Source organism: Schistocerca americana, chromosome 6, assembly GCF_021461395.2.
Source record: "Schistocerca americana isolate TAMUIC-IGC-003095 chromosome 6, iqSchAmer2.1, whole genome shotgun sequence".
Classification (NCBI taxonomy): domain Eukaryota; kingdom Metazoa; phylum Arthropoda; class Insecta; order Orthoptera; family Acrididae; genus Schistocerca; species Schistocerca americana.
Window position 1 is genome coordinate 215,859,826 of NC_060124.1, and position 17,029 is coordinate 215,876,854.

General features: G+C 43.7%; 1 protein-coding gene across 1 annotated transcript in view; it reads left to right on the top strand.

The window, feature by feature from the left end:
- The first annotated feature begins 15,914 nt into the window (after positions 1 to 15,914).
- LOC124620058 (KH domain-containing, RNA-binding, signal transduction-associated protein 2-like) overlaps positions 15,915 to 17,029 on the top strand; it is a 328,914-nt gene continuing 327,799 nt past the window's right edge. The window contains exon 1 of the mRNA XM_047146726.1: positions 15,915 to 16,017. Coding sequence (XP_047002682.1) covers positions 15,915 to 16,017 — 103 coding nt within the window. The remainder of the gene's footprint in view (positions 16,018 to 17,029) is intronic.

The window sequence follows — 17,029 nt, forward strand, 5'->3', positions numbered from 1 at the left end:
TGGCTACAAAATCGATTAATATCTACTAAGAATTTGACAGAATGAGCCCATTTATCATTGTGAGGTTTCACCCTCTCTGACCTGGATACACTCACTCATACGCTTGGGAAGGGTGTCCTAAGGGCGTTGTATAGTCTGCTGAAGGGTACTGGCACCACGATGGAAATGACATTAGAGGTGGTCCCACACACGTTCTTTCGGGGACAGATACGAGGAACTTAATGGCCAAGGGACTACTACAGCAGGTTGCAAACAGTTTATAGAGACACTTGCCATGTGTGGGTGATCGTTATCGTGTTGAAAATTGACACTATGATACTGTCACATGAGAGTTAACACTTGAGGGTGCAGCAAGATGTTCGCGACGTCCCGTCGTGTTGCCAGATTTCTCTCAAACACTATCAGCTGAAAACTGAAGTCATTCCCGATGGCTCCCCACACCATGATGCGTGGAGTAACACCATCATGCATCTCCAAAACACTGGGAGAATACTAGCTCTATCCACCACACCACCATAGTCGAAAAAGATTGACAGCTGGGGTAGGACAGAATCGCGATTCATCACTGAACACAATGCGACACTATTCCAACAGCCATCCGTGGGTCTCGATGACGGCACCAGTCCAAAAGTGGCCGTTTGCTTCTTTGTATTAGTCTTTGACCAATGGTGCGGGATGACACAGAATGCTGCGTGGAGTCCATCACTTGTCTCCAGTGGCAGGGACAGATGTGAAAGGCTTACGATGTGCTTGCTGCTCCAAGGTGGTCGACGAGGACCTTGACGACGAGAGGGCCTGTCCTCACATTGCCATTCAGTCCGACATCGGGCCACTGTCACATCCGAATGCCCCGAATATGTAGACAATGTGCAGCGTTTGGGTTTTTGGTTGAAATAACTGTAGTAGATTAGCAATGGAGCTCCGACTGACAATGTTCTCTAGCAGATGACTCACATGCAGATCATCTGTCCCAGGAATCGGACTTCACCTCTTCTGCAGGTGTTCCATAGCCTGTTAAGAAACAGGTTTACAAAACGGACAGCAGGGAAGCCACAGACAGTGTAAGTAGGGGTAATCTGGTGAAACATATATTCAGAAATGAACACACAAATTCACTGTCATAAGTATTCGTAAGTAGTTCCACGGTCGCTGGGCGAGCATACGTGCTGTAAGACAGGTTCAAAGTACGCAATATCACTTACAAAACCCGGCTTCAGTAATAAGACCAGTCCCTAGAGAGAGCACAGAAATGAAATAGCGGTTTACACTATAACCAGAGAAACTAACTATGGGTCACGCTAACAGCAACAGGAATCGGCAAAACAGTTTACTACGCTCCGTGCCAGCCGGCAGCGCTAGTATCTCGCTGCACACACGTAGCACTAACGCAGTCGAAACTTTCTTAATTCAAGAGTGCTTCAGAAACATCACGAGTGGATTTCGGATGACTAAATCTAAGCAGTTTCCAGGGAAATGGGAAGCACTAGCCATTAAGTGGCGGTAACTTCCCTACACTGAACTTCGCGATGTTGATTCCTCTAGAAACTGCAACGGAGTGGGCTGGAGAGCTGCTCTCCAGGTTATTTAAAGGCTCGGTACGCGGAGAGGCCCTCGTAGCCAACCCAACAGGGTTGAGAGGTGAAACCGTTCTTGCTGTTCTGGCCCCCTGGAGTGGTAGAGTTTCGCCCCTCATGTTGGGTGTCCTGAACTGGCAAGAATTCTCAGAAGGCAGGAGAACCGTGTTCCCCTCCCCGACCGAGGGGCTCCAACGACGATTTGAAAGAACGGCCGGAACAGCAAGCTTCATTTCACCACCTTGGGCGTTTTCTATATCAATTAAACGGAGAATGCGAAAATTATGCTGTGCCCTCTAACCGATGGTCCTCTATATAGACAATACCTCGGTAGTGTTTGTGGACGTGGGAAAATTGATTTAGTGGTATTAAGTCAATGATCAAGTTTGATGAATTGTTAATTAATTATTCGACTGGTGGGAGTTAGGTATCAGTTTACTCGTAGTTTTATGTGGACTTCGAATCTGTGATCAGAATTAAAGGAATAATTTTATTTCTCTCTCTTCCTTTGCGGTGAAGGCTGGTCTGGACGGATGCTGTGGTCTTGCCATGTGCTTGACAAAGTCACTGCGCTATAACTGCACAAGCCGACTAAATGGAGATCCACAATGAGGCCCCTTTCAAGTTCTCTCTGGTGCTGGTAACGCTGTCTCACACGAGAAGGTGGCACCTCCGTACCCTTCACTGTGATCATTCAACATTTGACCCTTTTTGTGCCTCTTATATACCTTACCAGGCCTTGTAACAACATTAAACGCTCCCAACAATAATTCACTCTGGCCGACGATCTACTATTCACAAAGAATTGCGACTCGAATCATTTATATACCCGCCGATGTTTTTTACGCGCACGATGTTACACTGACATCCGATCGTGTCTTCAGGCTGTTTCACCTTTTTTTTATCAGGGCAGTGTACGTACAGAAAGAAAAAGGTAAAATACGCCTACAGTGACAGAGTATGGCAACCCGCTGGACGCCATTGTTGCGTTGTTGCACTAACTTTCAGGCATGTAATTCAGTACAAACTTAATGGTCTATCGCCAGCGAGTTTGGCTAACGCCGCTGCTCGACGGCTGGCTCTCTCGTGTGGTATTGAACAGCCTTGTAAATCCGTAAATCTCGATTACTCGAAAATGCTTGAGAAGCTCATTGCGCTGGAATAGCCTGAATAACGTCAATGTCTGTAATATAATCGTGCGCAAGGTGAGTGTAATTGGTGACCATTTGTGTATGTGCTTTCCTTGTAAACGTACGGGGTCACTTATTGACTGTCACCCTGAACCACCACTCTACGACGTTTATGAACGTGAATTCATTCCCCCTAATTCGTTCCCCAACATACTTTTCACTGCCATTCGAAAACTGTCTGTATCATTTTGTTAGACCCTGTATGTTGGAATGTTACCGCTGGTATTCGGTGCTGGAGAGCGCTTAAAAGAGGGAAACAATTCCGTGAATGTGATATGTCACCCGTATGTTCGTAATTATCTTTACTTCAAAATTTTCTCTTCCTTCACTCATACCGCTCCTTGAAGTTGTGGTCCTGCTGTGCGTTACCACTCGTAGCTATATCGAACTTCTTCACGGTATGTAGAAAAATGCTGTGATAATGACGATTATGTTTACTACCCACAAGCTACGAAGTCATGTACCAATTGTTTTCAAAATCCTTATGTATTTAACGGACTCCATAACACCTTAACATAACAATTAAACATTCAATTTTATTCTCTCAAGAATCAAACTCGTCGACACACAGCTCGTTAGTATCCCAAAGTAAAGAAGTAAGTAAGTAATTGATTAAGTAATTTCATACAATTTTCTTTTGTTTTTCTTTTCCGGAAAAACACCCAGTGCCGCTTGAAGTCTTCTTTCTATAGCGTCCATGGCAACTCCAAATCGCACTTCAAAGTGCAAGCGGCTCCTTCGCCACCAGTAAAACATTTGGCCTCCGCCGCGTCTTGTGGCTGTAGGGTGCCTACATTTACGTTCGTATCTGCGCATGGATAAAACAAGCCGAACAGTATGCGATCTTCCCTCTACCACGGCTACCGTAAATTAAGCTTTCTACACGTCCATCTTTCATCATCACAGTAGAAAGGAAGTTGGACGTGTGCTACAGAGAACAGCAACCTGTACCATCACAATATCATGGACCGATATTGTGTTCTCATAAAGGCGTGCGCTTGGGTCTAAATGTGGTGCTACAACGGCGTTGCTCGTGAACGTATATTAAATATTCTTCGTCACGATTGAATATGTCGTAATTTAATTATCAGAGCGAGTGTGTTTGCGATTCCCTTCTCTGTGCGCTAGAAATGACACGTAACTGTCTGTACTGGAACAAGAGGGCGTGTAATGGTTATGGTTGTGTCGCGCCACGTCTAATCAAAACACAGACTCCCTAAAGATTTCAACGATTTGGCGTCTTCAGGTGACGTTGTTATCCCAGGTCGGAAGTAGAACATAGAACTTCTGTCCGCTGTATTACTATGAGGCTATAATAGAACTGCTAATAATCAGGCTGAGGACCTCTCTTACTGAAGTTACGAAGTTTACAGAGATGAATGTGTTTTTGACTGTGGACAAACAAAAAACTGACCATTGCCACACGGTAACGCGTACGCCTACAAGAGTCACACGTTCATCTACAAATCATTACTATTATTCAAAATTGTTATTCTTGCACGCTGTTAAACATGGTACCAAGTATTACTAATACTTCACAAATAAAATTACGTTTCTTCAGCTGAGTTATGTTCTGCACTGCTCGCAGAGTCGCAATCTTAAGCGAGCACTGCAATCCAATAAACCTGACTGTTTGGACTCTCCACTAACGACTACAAAATGTAGCACGAATCGCCTCGCTAATTGATCATTTGGCACGACGCCGATGACACATTAAGTAATTTGGCTATTTCTAGTAATAATTGCTAATAAAATGAAGTTATGAGACTCTAGCAATAACTCAGTATTAAGAGGTTCTCCCCTGTTATTATAAACAGCTTCTGAATGAGAATCTAGCAATAACTGATTACGTAAAATATGAGTGTTGACCCGCTATCCGGAGGGTAATCCCCCCCCCCCCTTTTAGTACAACAGCCAAATATATCATTGGTACAATTTCGCACGATGGATGGACCATCGTCGTTCATATCCCATTTCACTTGGTGACGTTATGCATCAGGTACTGCATCTTCACTCAATTTAAATGGAGACCAGAGGGCTATCGGATTGTTGCAATTTTTTGTGTTGATGGTACGTGAAGTTCACAACCTAAAATTATCAATCTTCCAAAGCTGTTCGGTGCGACTCCCAAAAATTCTCAATAAAATCGCCATTGAAGTTTTCCGAGCATCTTTAGTATAATAAGGGAAGGTAAATTGTTTCGACAGGCAACGTGGCTCTGTGGTACAGCATTCTATGGTACAACACTCGACTGGCATGTTGGTAGCTTGGGTTCGGATCCTGGCCGATGCAAAAACAAGGAGCGTTTCCTTGAAGCGTAAAATACATAAAGAGGCAAAAACATCGCTAGAGTTGAAGACTATTAATGGCTCGATCACTGTTAGAATCTTATTTCGGTCAATAATGTTTTCGGTTTCTCTGTTTAGTCTGAATGCCGTTCATCATTTCAATATAAAATTCATTAAACATATATGCTAACTAACACGTACAGAACTGTCATTTTTATGCGAAATTCTTGTCTTATTTTCTCTAACTAGTTGACAATCCCGGCAATGCCTCGGTATTCATTTTGCCAATTTTCTATTAGAAAGAAAAACAAAAAAGAAACAGAACTGTGATTGAAATATTGAGAATTTTCATTTTCACGTATTCCTGAGAAAACTTTTCAAATTATGGTTCAAATGGCTCTGAGCACTATGGGACTTAACATCCGTGGTCATCAGTCCCCTAGAACTTAGAACTACTTAAACCTAACTAACCTAAGGACATCACCACATCCATGTACGAGGCAGGATTCGAACCTGAGACCGTAGCAGTCGCGCGGTTCCGGACTGAGAGCTGAGAACCCCTCGGCCACCACGGCTGGCTTCTAATTATGAAACGGTCGTGTAAAGAAATGTATATAATGTCCAAATGTATAATAACAGTCTTCATGTCAACACCTCGTCATGGCTTATAGATGGATACTGTTTTCGCCTAAAGGCCATTGCTCTTCGTAGTTGAAAGCTGTCATAAGCGCTGCCAGGTGTCAGTGCGTTCCTTAAGTTTACTCGACTGTAGGTGTGCCTTAGCAGTAAAGAAACAAATCTGTTAAAACTTCATATATGAAGCTCCAGTTTTTCACTGGTCTTAGTGTGTATGACGTCATATCTCCTGATCTATGTGTCATACAATGAAACAATTTTGTAGGGACGTTATGCGGCATATGTGGATATTGTCTGCAAAATGTCTTGTGAATAGAATGATCAAAGGAGTAATAAGTTTAAACGGCACGTATAATGGACCCATTTGACACGCATCTCAGTTATTATATACGTTTGTCATACCTCGCGATCTATTTATGGCACCATAACTTAATTATGTGGGTGAATTTAGCGGCATTTGTGGATACTTTCTGCGAAACTTATTACGAATAGTGTTAGTAGCAGAGAAGCAATAAATGTAAACGTCATGCATGACACGGCAGTTTTTCGCACATCTCATTGTTTATGACGTCATACCTCCTGAACTGTGATTGGTGACTAAAAAATGGTTCAAATGGCTCTGAGCAGTATGGGACTTAACATCTGTGGTCATCAGTCCCCTAGAACTTAGAACTACTTAAACCTAACTAACCTAAGGACATCACACACATCCGTGCCCGAGGCAGGATTCGAACCTGCGACCGTAGCGGTCACGCGGTTCCTGACTGAAGCGCCTAGAACCGCACGGCCACACCGGCCGGCGATTGGTGACTGGTTCTTACCCTGACACCGATTGTTGCCTGACAGTAAGGAAAATGTATACCACGTTTGGTTGAAATCGGTCCATTGGTTTAGGTGTAGGTGTGGAATACACCCAAACACACGCGCACACACACACACACACACACACACACACACACACACACACACACACGTATGTTTTACATATCACACACAAAAATCCAGTTTTCATTCCAAATATAGATTCTAAATTGCCGCTCTTTTATAAGATATTGTTAATAAAGACTGTTTAATGTATAAAATAATTATTTCAAAGAAATTCTTCAACTTTATGTACTTCGCTCTGCATTGAAATTCTCGTAAAACATGCGCCTTTCTTTAAAAACTTAGCATGGCTGGGACTCAAACCCAGTCTTCCATACTTAGTAGGTGAGCATTCCATCACAGAGCCACGCAGTCCACTGCAAAAAGGGTACTGAAAATGCTCGGAAAAATTGAAAGTAAATTTTGTAGAGAATTTTTGAGAGTTGCATCGAAGTGCCTTGAGGTATTGATGTTTGAGATCTGAACTTCACGTAACTTCAATACAGGGTGAGCCAAAAAGACTTTACAAGTTGGGTATGAATGAGAAATTTATTGAGATAACTTACAGAGCCTTTAGGTGTGCCATTTTGTAACAAACTGTCTCAAGTTTGATTCACGTACTGCACCAGTATCCCATTCCACCAACAGCAGCGCCACCGTAGTGCATAGTTAAAATCACTATTTCCCTATTGCGAAGCGTGCCCTTTGTGTGTTTTGGTTTCATGAAACGAATCCTGCAGAAACTCTCGGCATAGATTTCGCACTGAATACATTAAAGAACCCCCAAGCTGGCCTACAGTTTCCTTTCACATAGGAACTTTGTTGAGACGGGTTGTTCAGTGCGAAATGATAAATCAACAGTTCGCCCTCGCGTTGATGATTATATCGAACATATTAGTGAGAGCTTTGCCACTGTTCACAAAAATCAACGCGACGTAGGTCTCGCGAGACAGGTATTCCACAAATGACTGTTTGGCGAAAATTGCGTAGACTTCTGCACTTGAAACCAGATTTACAATGGCACAGCACATTAGTGATGCAGATAAGGTTGCTCGTGGAGAATTCTGTGCGGAAATATTCCACCGGATAGGGGACGACGAACATCCTCAACACGTCAATCTTGAGCGACGCATCAAAATTCGATATCAGTGGCATGGTGGACACTGCAGAGTATAGGGCAGTGAAAATTTACACGCATCCGTGTAACAAGTTCGTGACACCCCCAAAGTTAATGTCTTTTGTTCCCTTAGCAAACTGAAAACGTAAGGCCCTTTCTTCTTCATGGAAAAAACTGCTACTGGTATTGTGCATCTGGATATGCTTGGAAACTTTTTATTTCCATAGACTGATAAAGATGACAGGGATGGGTTGTTTTACTACCAGCAAGACGGAGCAGCATCTCATTTCCTCACGGAAGTTCGAGGTATCCTCGATTATCGCTTCCGAGGTCGCTAGATTGGTCACGAAGCGTCAATCGCATAACCGCCTTGCTCCACAGACTTGACGCCACTGGATTTCTTTTCTCTGAGTTTTCATTAAAGGCCAGTGTGAACATTCCTCCACTATCAAAGAATTTAGCTGACTGAAAAATCGAGTCTACGCTGTCGTCGCACAAGTTACGCCCCCTTCGCTGCACCGAGTGTGGAAAGAATTTGACTACCGGTGGGATGTTTATCGTACCACAAATGATGGTCACATCAAACCAAAATGCCACCTGACTTTTATGTGAAACTTGAAGGTTGTTTGCTATAAAATGAGACATCCGCCAATTCTGTAAGTTATCTCAATAAATTTCACTATAATTCCAAAGTTTTAAAGTTCTTCTTGACTCAAGATGTACCAGGTGCGGCTCGTGATGAAAGGCTCTGCGGCGGAATCGCCCCAAAACATATATTACTCTAAATTTCTCAATAATGTACAATGAGTTAAAATTATTAGAACGCATTCCGCATATTACCGACACGGATTTAAATAATGCTGGTCAACTCTTTTTGGTGTGGGATATTGAACGGTGTTCGTCGAAGAGGTAGTAGTTGGTCTTGAGGCTGCACCTTGAAATGCTGCTTAGCTCTGTGCAGCAGAGTCTTGGAAACGTGGTTTCCTGCAAATACAGCTCTTTTTCCCGTTCCGAAAGCTCTTGTGATTCAGTCTAAGGGTGTCCTACCAACCTATACACAATTTTCAAGTTCTGCTGTTTACGTTAAAAGAGAATCACAAGAAACGGTGAAATTTTGATGTCGAATCCTTGCCTCTGTATATTTCTCTTATGCTTTGACGTGTCATTAATCAACGTTTAGTAGTATTGGTTTGATAGTGTTTTAGAAAGAAGTTTGAAAATGTCTCGCCAGAGTGCGCTACTGTACGGTAACATACGTACCATCACCTAGCGAGAATTTCACGTGTGATTAGAGGCAGAAGAGCGTGAAGTGTATCTCGTCCGTGAAATATTTCTTTTTCTGAGTGTACTATGCATGACTTTAGTGCGTTTTGCTTTCTTGCGAAAAACAGCAGCATATCACGAGTTCGGAAACAACACAATATGAATTCAGTGTGCAATTTATCAGGTAAAATTTTGGGACATGCAGTTAAAATGAAACTGGAGGAGCTTGGTGAAAATGGTTCAAATGGCTCTAAGCACTATGGGACTTAACATCTGAGGTCATCAGCCCCCTAGACTTAGAACTACTTAAACATAACTAACCTAAGGACATCACACACACCCATGTCCGAGGCAAGATTCGAACCTGCGACCGTAGCAGCCGCGTGGTTCCGGACCGAAGCGCATAGAACCGCTCGGTCACAGCGGCCGGCGAGCTTGGTGCGCCAAGATAAAATCATGTACATGAATCAAGAACAAAAGCTGTGTAAATCCAGGCAAGAGTAAACATGCATTTGTAACAGAGCAATGTACAATGCAGCGGCATGGTTGTGTGCGCTATATCATTTTTAGTTCATATTTTCGTAATGCACAACTATAAGCGCGACAAATACGGTGCGCAAATTACCATGGCAGTTGCTCGCGTTGTTCATCTCAGCCAATCACTGCCCAAGATCCATGACGTCAAAGAAACAACACTGTTGCATCACGCGAACCGCAGTTTGAGCGCACAAAACATTGAACGTCTGACGTTTAGAAACGAAAATACCCAAAGCGTTAAGCATGCAGCGAAGCTAGCATACACCGCGTTAAAGATCTCTCCAAAACGCCTCTTTTAGTGTTTACGTAATTTTCTGTGGTAAACTGTCGGGAAATATGACATTTTAGGATAAATAACGCTCGAGGTAACATTGACCGTATTATCTTAGAAGATAGGTTAAGCACAAGCAAACCTAAATTTATAGCATTTGTAGACTTATAGAAAGCTTTTGACCATGTTGCCTGGAATACTCTTTTAAATTATGAAGGTGGCAGGAGCAACATACAGGGAGCGAATGGCTATTAACAACTTGTACAGAAACCAGACGGCAGTTATAAGCGTCGAGGGGCATGAAAGGGAAGCGGCAGTTGAGATGGGAGTGAGACGGGATTGTAGCCAATCCCCGACGTTATTCTATCTGTACATTGAACAGGCAGTAAATGAAGCCCAAGAAAAATTTGGAGTACGAATTAAAATTCAGGGAAAGTAAATAAAACTTTGAGGTTTGTGGACGACAGTATGATTCTGTCAGAGACAGCAAAGGACTTGGAAGAGCATAGAACTGCATGGACAGTGTTTTTAAAAGAGGGTGTAAGATGAATATCTATAAAATCAAATCAAGGATAACAGAATGTAGTTGAAGTAAATCAGATAATGCTAAGGGAATCAGGTTAGTAAAGGAGACACTTAAAGTAGCAGTTGAGTTTTGCTATTTTGGCATCAAAGTAACTTATGGTGGCCGAAGCAGAGAGGATATAAAACGTAGACTGGCAATGGCAAGAAAGGCATTTCTGAAGAAGCGAAATCTGTTGACATCGAATATAGATTTGTTAGGGTGTCTTTTCTGAAGGTATTTGTCTGGAGTGTAGGCATGTGTAGAAGTGAAACGTAGACGATAAACTGTTTGGATTAAAAGAGAATATAAGCTTTCGAAATGTAATGATACAGAATAATGCTGAAGATTAGATGGGTCGATCACGTAACCAATGAGCAAGTACTGAACAGAATTGGGGAGACAAGAAATTTGTGGCACAAATTAAACAAAAGAAGGGATCAGTTGATCGGACACATTGTGAGACGTCGAGGGATCACCAGTGAAGTATTTGGGGGGCTAAAAACCGTAGAGGTAGACCAAGAGATGGATACAGTAAGATGGATACAAGGTATGGATACAGATTCAGAAAGATGTAGGTTGCAGTAGTTATTCAGAGATGAAGAACTTCGCACAGGATAGAGTAAAATGGAGAGCTGCATCAAACAACTCTTCGGACTGAAGATCACAACATTAGATTTTATCTTGGAGTTAGCTTTGATGTTGTTAAGTAGTAGCTTATGAAACGGAAAGGAGATACCGTATGTAAACGTTTGGGTAGAATGTCATATTGCTCCCCCTCCCACCCTCCCCTCCTCGAGCGTTCTGATATCTTGGTTGTAGTGATAGACTAATCTGTAACGTAGCCTGAGTTCTAGATTAGTCTCGATCCATAAATGTCGCAGCCTTCTCTAGTATCGAAAACACCAGCCGCGCCTCTTGTGTCTTAAAAAATACGGAAATCTGATTGCCTTCTGGTCTCCTTGTGCAGTGTGAATCGTGCGAGTAAAGCTTATGGTTCTAAGAGCCAGAAATGTTGCACTGTGTCGTTGGACACGGCAGTAAGCAGAATTATAATTTGTGGCAGAGTTATAAAACTACGAGAGGCAATCCGGACATGAGAGAGGCATCGCAGCTGCCTCGGGTGGGGTGGCAGAGTGCTGCGCGGGTTGCCCCTCATTAGGAGCGGTCACGCGGAGTGCACGCTGCCGTAATCCGACGGAACGCCGGGATTAGGCCAGCCGCGCCGGCTCGCGTCCCTAATTATTCCCGTTACTGGAGCCGGTGACCCTCGCTGCACTTTCGCTTTGCCGCCCTCCCGCCGCATCTGCTGTGGCCGCCGCACGCCACCGGAATACAGTGCGCCACTTCCCTCTTGCAACACCAGAATAAAGTGCGGCACTTTCCGTGTGGCCTGCGCGTGGTCTCTCTTTCTCGAACTTGCGCCCGCTGCCGTGGAGGAGGTTACCATACATCTACATCTACATGGTTACTCTGCAGTTCCCAATTAAGTGGCTGGCAGAGGGTTCATTGAACCACCTGTAAGCTACTTCTCCAACGTTCCACCCTTGAAAGGGAAAAACGAACACTTCATCTTTTCGTACGATGTCAGATTTTTCTTAGTTTATTATGCTGATCATTTCTCACCACGTAGGTGGGTGATGAAAGAATATTTTTACACTTTTAGGGAAAGTTGGTGATTCAAATTCCATGCGAAGGTCCTGCCGCAGTGAAAGATGCCTTTATTTTAATAATTCCTCCCCGAATTCGTGACCATATCCGTGGAACTCTCCCCTCCCCCCCCTCCCCCCTATTTCGCTATAATACAAAACGAGCTTCACTTCTCTGAAGTTTTTCTATGTCCTCCGTCGATCCTGTTAGATGCGGATCCCACACTGTACAGCAATGCTCCAGGAGAAGGCAGTCTCTTTAGTAAACCTATTAAATTTTCGAAGTACTCTGCCAATAAATCGCAGTCTTTGTGTTCGTTCCAGTTTAAGTTATTCCCTAATTATTTAGATGAATTTACAGCCTTTAGATTTGCGTGATTTATCGTGAAACTGAAATTTAGCGGGTTCTTTTCAGCTCATATGAATGACTTCACACTTTTTATGATTTAGAGTCAATTGCCACTTTTTGAACCATACAGATATTTTGTCTAATGCGTTCTGCATTGTATTTTGATCATCTTATGACTTTATTCACTGAAGCACAAAAGGAACTGGTATAGGCATGCGTATTCAGATACAGAGATATGTAAACAGGCAGTTTACGGCGCTGCGATCAGTAACGCCTATATAAGGAAACGAGAGTCTAGCGCAGTTGTTAGATCAGTTACTGATGCTACAATGCCAGGTTATCAAGATTGAAGTGAGGCTGAACGTGGTGTTAGAGTCTACGCATGAGCGATGGGACATAGCATCTTCGAGGTATCGATGAAATGGGGATTTTCCCGGACGACCATTTCACGAGTGTGCCCTGAATACCAGGTAAATCCGGTAAAAGATCAAACCTCCGCCATCGCTACAAGAACGTTACCAACGACGACTGAAGAGGATCTTTCAACGGTACAGAAGTGCAACACTTGCACAAACTGCTGTTGATTTCAATGCTGGGGCATAAACAACTGTCAGCATGCGAACCGTTCGACGAAACATCAGTGATTTGGGCTTTACGAACCGAAGCCTCACTCGTGTAAACTTGATGACTGCACGACACAAAGCTTTACTCCTCGCCTGGGCCCGTTGACACCGACATTCAACTGTTGATAACTGGAAAAAAGTTTCCTGGTCGTACGAGTCTCGTTTCAGATTGTATCCAGCGAATGGAATTATTTGTGTATGGAAACAACCTCATGAATCCATGGACCCTGCATGTCAGCAGGGGACTGTTCATGGTTGTGGAGGCTCTATAATGATGTGGGGTGTGTGCAGGTGGAGTGAAATGGGGTTCCCGATAGGTCTAGATACTACTCTGATAGGTGACGCGTGCGTAAGCATCTTGTTTGGCCATGTGTATTCATTAATGTCTATTGTGCATTACGATTGACTTGGGCATTCCAGCAAGACAGTGCGACACCCCACACGTCCAGAATTGCTACATAGAGGCTTCAGGAACTCTCTTCTGAGTTTTAACATATCCGCTGGCCACCAAACTCCCCAGACATTAATATTCTTGAGCAAATCTGGGATGCCTTGCATAGTGCTGTTTAGAAGGGGCCTCCACTCCCTCGTACTCTTACGCATTTATGGCTTGCCCTGCAGGATTCGCTGTGTCAATTCCGTCCTGCACTGCTTCAGACATTTGTCAAGTCCATGCCACGTCGTGTTGCGGTACTTCTGTGTGCTCGCGGGGGCCCTACACGATGTTAGACGGGTGTACCAGTTTCATTGAGTCTTTAGTCTAAGACGCATCATCTGCAAACAATCTCTGACGGCTGCTCAGACTGAGACGTTACTTCATGCGCCCGACATTTAATTATAAGTCGCTTGTGAGGAACGGTGTCAAAAGCTTTCTGAAAATACGGAATCAATTTATCAATTTGACATACCCTGTCCATAGCATTCTAGTAATGAGCTAGTTTTGTTTCACCATAACAATATTTCCAGAATCCGTGTTGGCAATTTGTCAATAAATTGTTTTCAAAAATGGTTCAAATGGCTCTGAGCACTATGGGACTCAACTGCTGAGGTCATTAGTCCCCTAGAACTTAGAACTAGTTAAACCTAACTAACCTAAGGACATCACAAACAGCCATGCCCGAGGCAGGATTCGAACCTGCGACCGTAGCGGTCTTGCGGTTCCAGACTGCAGCGCCTTTAACCGCACGGCCACTTCGGCCGGCAAATTGTTTTCTTCTACCGCAAATCGACGTTAGTGATATGGATCCCTAATTCAGCGGATTGCTCCCATTTTCTTTCTTGAGTATTGGTGAAACTTCTGCAGCTTTCTAGACTTTGGGTATGGCTCTTTCTACGAGGGAATGGTTGCATATGATTGCTAAGTATGGAGCTATTGTATCAGCATACTCTGAAAGAAACCTGACTATTATACAATCTTGACCGGAAGTTGCCTTTCTTAAGTGTTTTAAGCTGCTTCGCTACACCGACGATGTCTACTTCTAAGTAACTCGTGTTGGCAGCTGTTCTTGATTCCAGTTCTGATGTATTTGTGTGAATTCCTAAGGGACCAAACTGCTGAGGTCCTCGGGCCCTATACTTAAACACTACTTAAAAAACTTATGCTAAGAACTACATGCAAACACCCATGCCCGAGGGAGGACTCGAACCTCCAGCGGGAGCGGCCGCGCAGACCGTGACATGGCGCCTTAAACTGTGCAACCACTCCGCGTGGCCTCTGGTATATTTACTCCGTCCATTTCTGAAAAGGAATTTCGGAAAACAGTGTTCAGTAACTCTGCTTTAGTTTCATTGTCATCAATAACATAACCATTGTTATCGTGCAGTGAATGTACTGAAAGCGTCTTGCCACTGCTGTACTTTATATACAACCAGAATCTGTTCGGGTTTTCCGCCAGATTTCGAGACAGAGTTATGTTGAGGAAGCTTTTAAAACCATTTCGCGTTTAGGTTCGCTCTAAATTTTGAGCTTCTTCTGTAAAACTTCACAAATGTCATGTTTTTTGCGTTCTTTTAAATTTATCATATTTTTTTCGTTGTTTCTGCAATAGTGTTCTGATCCGTCTTGTGTACCTTTGGGGATCAATACCATCTCTTATTAATTTATTTGTTATTTCAGTTACCGTCGATAATATTTCTTTGAATTTAAACTATTGGCCTACGCTTACATAATCAGATTGGAAGGAGTGGAGTGTCTCACGAATATGTCAAGCGAATTTTCACCTGCTTTTTTCGATATATGCATTTTGCGTTCATTTTTGATGAGTTTTGTTGTTACAGTACTCGGTCTGCTGCATGGACAGCTGAAGGAAACGATGACACGCAACCGTCGCTAAAACCTTATTTTCTGACAGCAACAGCCTTCGAACGATGATTGGGTTTAGCTGCATTCCTTTGCTGTGTCTTAGAATCTTTTCTTCGTCTCCAGCGTAATGGACAGAAAATAAAATGTGTCAAGCTATCCGTACGCAGCCTTGAAAAACGTGTGCTAATCCCACTGCACATCCAGGAGAACTGCGGGTTTAGAAGGTAGGAGATAGGTAGTAGCAAAAGCGTAGCTCGGAATCGCCCCAAAATGATGGGATTGGCAACTGAGTAAATTTGAAGAAGTCTTCCCCTAGTAACGGAAGACGCGACCAAAGCGGGTCGGTACGCAACAGCGAGGCGGAAAACCAACAAGGAAGGATCGCTGATGTTGGATGTAATACGGCCGCAACACAGAGTTAATTGCTACACACCGTGAGAACTGAGTGACAGCAGAATGACTTCATAGGCGGAGAGGGATGCCGTCATTGTGTTGACTATGCAGAGTGGAGTAACAAGGCGTAAGTTGGACGTAAGAACAGTCAGCAGAGAACTTGTGCTACAGAACACGTCCACCACTGTTTCTGAAAGGGAAAGTTGAGGCACCTTTCAGCTACAGCTGAATCCTCCAGAAAGCTGATTGGTCACGGAAAGCAAGCCAAGGGATGTCATCGGCGACTCGCCTTAGCAATGCGCGTGGGACAGTTCATACACAAATATTACAGCTATCCAGTGGCTCGATCTGCTGGTACGCTGTTCGCAGCTGTCAATCCTGGAAGCTGGACCTATATTGGTCTGTCCTGTGCTCTTCAAGATCCTCTTCAGTCTCTAATGGAACAGCAAGTCCTACCAGGTTGACATTGCTACAGGTAGCAGCAGTGCTGTCTTTGAAGTCAAGATTGATGGGGAACTGTGAGCGACAATGGCCAATAGGTCTCCTGGTGGTCCAACCAACGGTTCCAGGGAGCAATCGACAATCGAGATCGGATGGGCGTTCAGTGACCACTGCCCCTCCCCCCCTCCCCCCCCCCCCCCTCTTCTAGAGATAATACTTTGATGCTGCATCCCTTATATCTGTCGGAGGCCAGTGTGTCGCAGCCTGACTTCGCAGACTCTGTGCCTAGCCAATGGGTATTTACTTGGGCGTTGTTCTTGATGTCAACGAGAACGTCCTGGTTACCCACCCCCTTACCTGTAGTGTCTGACGCAACGCAGACAGTTCGGGTCGAGCTGCAGCCAGTGACCCGTGACGTCGCTAGACGATGACAAGAACGCGACAAATGCCATAACTCGATTTCCCAGAAACTTCGCTCAGTGTAAGAGAGATGAGAATTAGCTAATATGTGTCTCGGTTTATCAATAGATTTTAGTCCGTTTCTGAGGAAACGACGGCCAGAGTTTTCTAGGTACCTTTACGTGTCTTTCTAAGGGCAATAGTTCAAGCGAAGCGGTGGCACAGTGGTTAATGTTGCAGTTTCACACTTCTGCGCCTCGTGTTCGAAACGCGATGGTTACTTTTATTTTTATTTTTGCTTTCCATTTTTCTATCCAAGCTTGTAGAAGATTACCACACAAATGTTTTCAAGTGCATATTGAAATAACATTGTCATTATTTGTCTACTAATTGTATGACTAGTAAATAAATTAACAAAATAAATAAATGGAAAAGTTATCCGGAATTGTTTTCGGTGAGATTCCTGTAGATCAGCTGCAACCACCAGTTTTTGGAAAAGTGTTCCATTATGCATTGTGTGCCGCGAAATTATTACCAGCATGTGAAATCTTCAGCAATGTTAATGACGCTT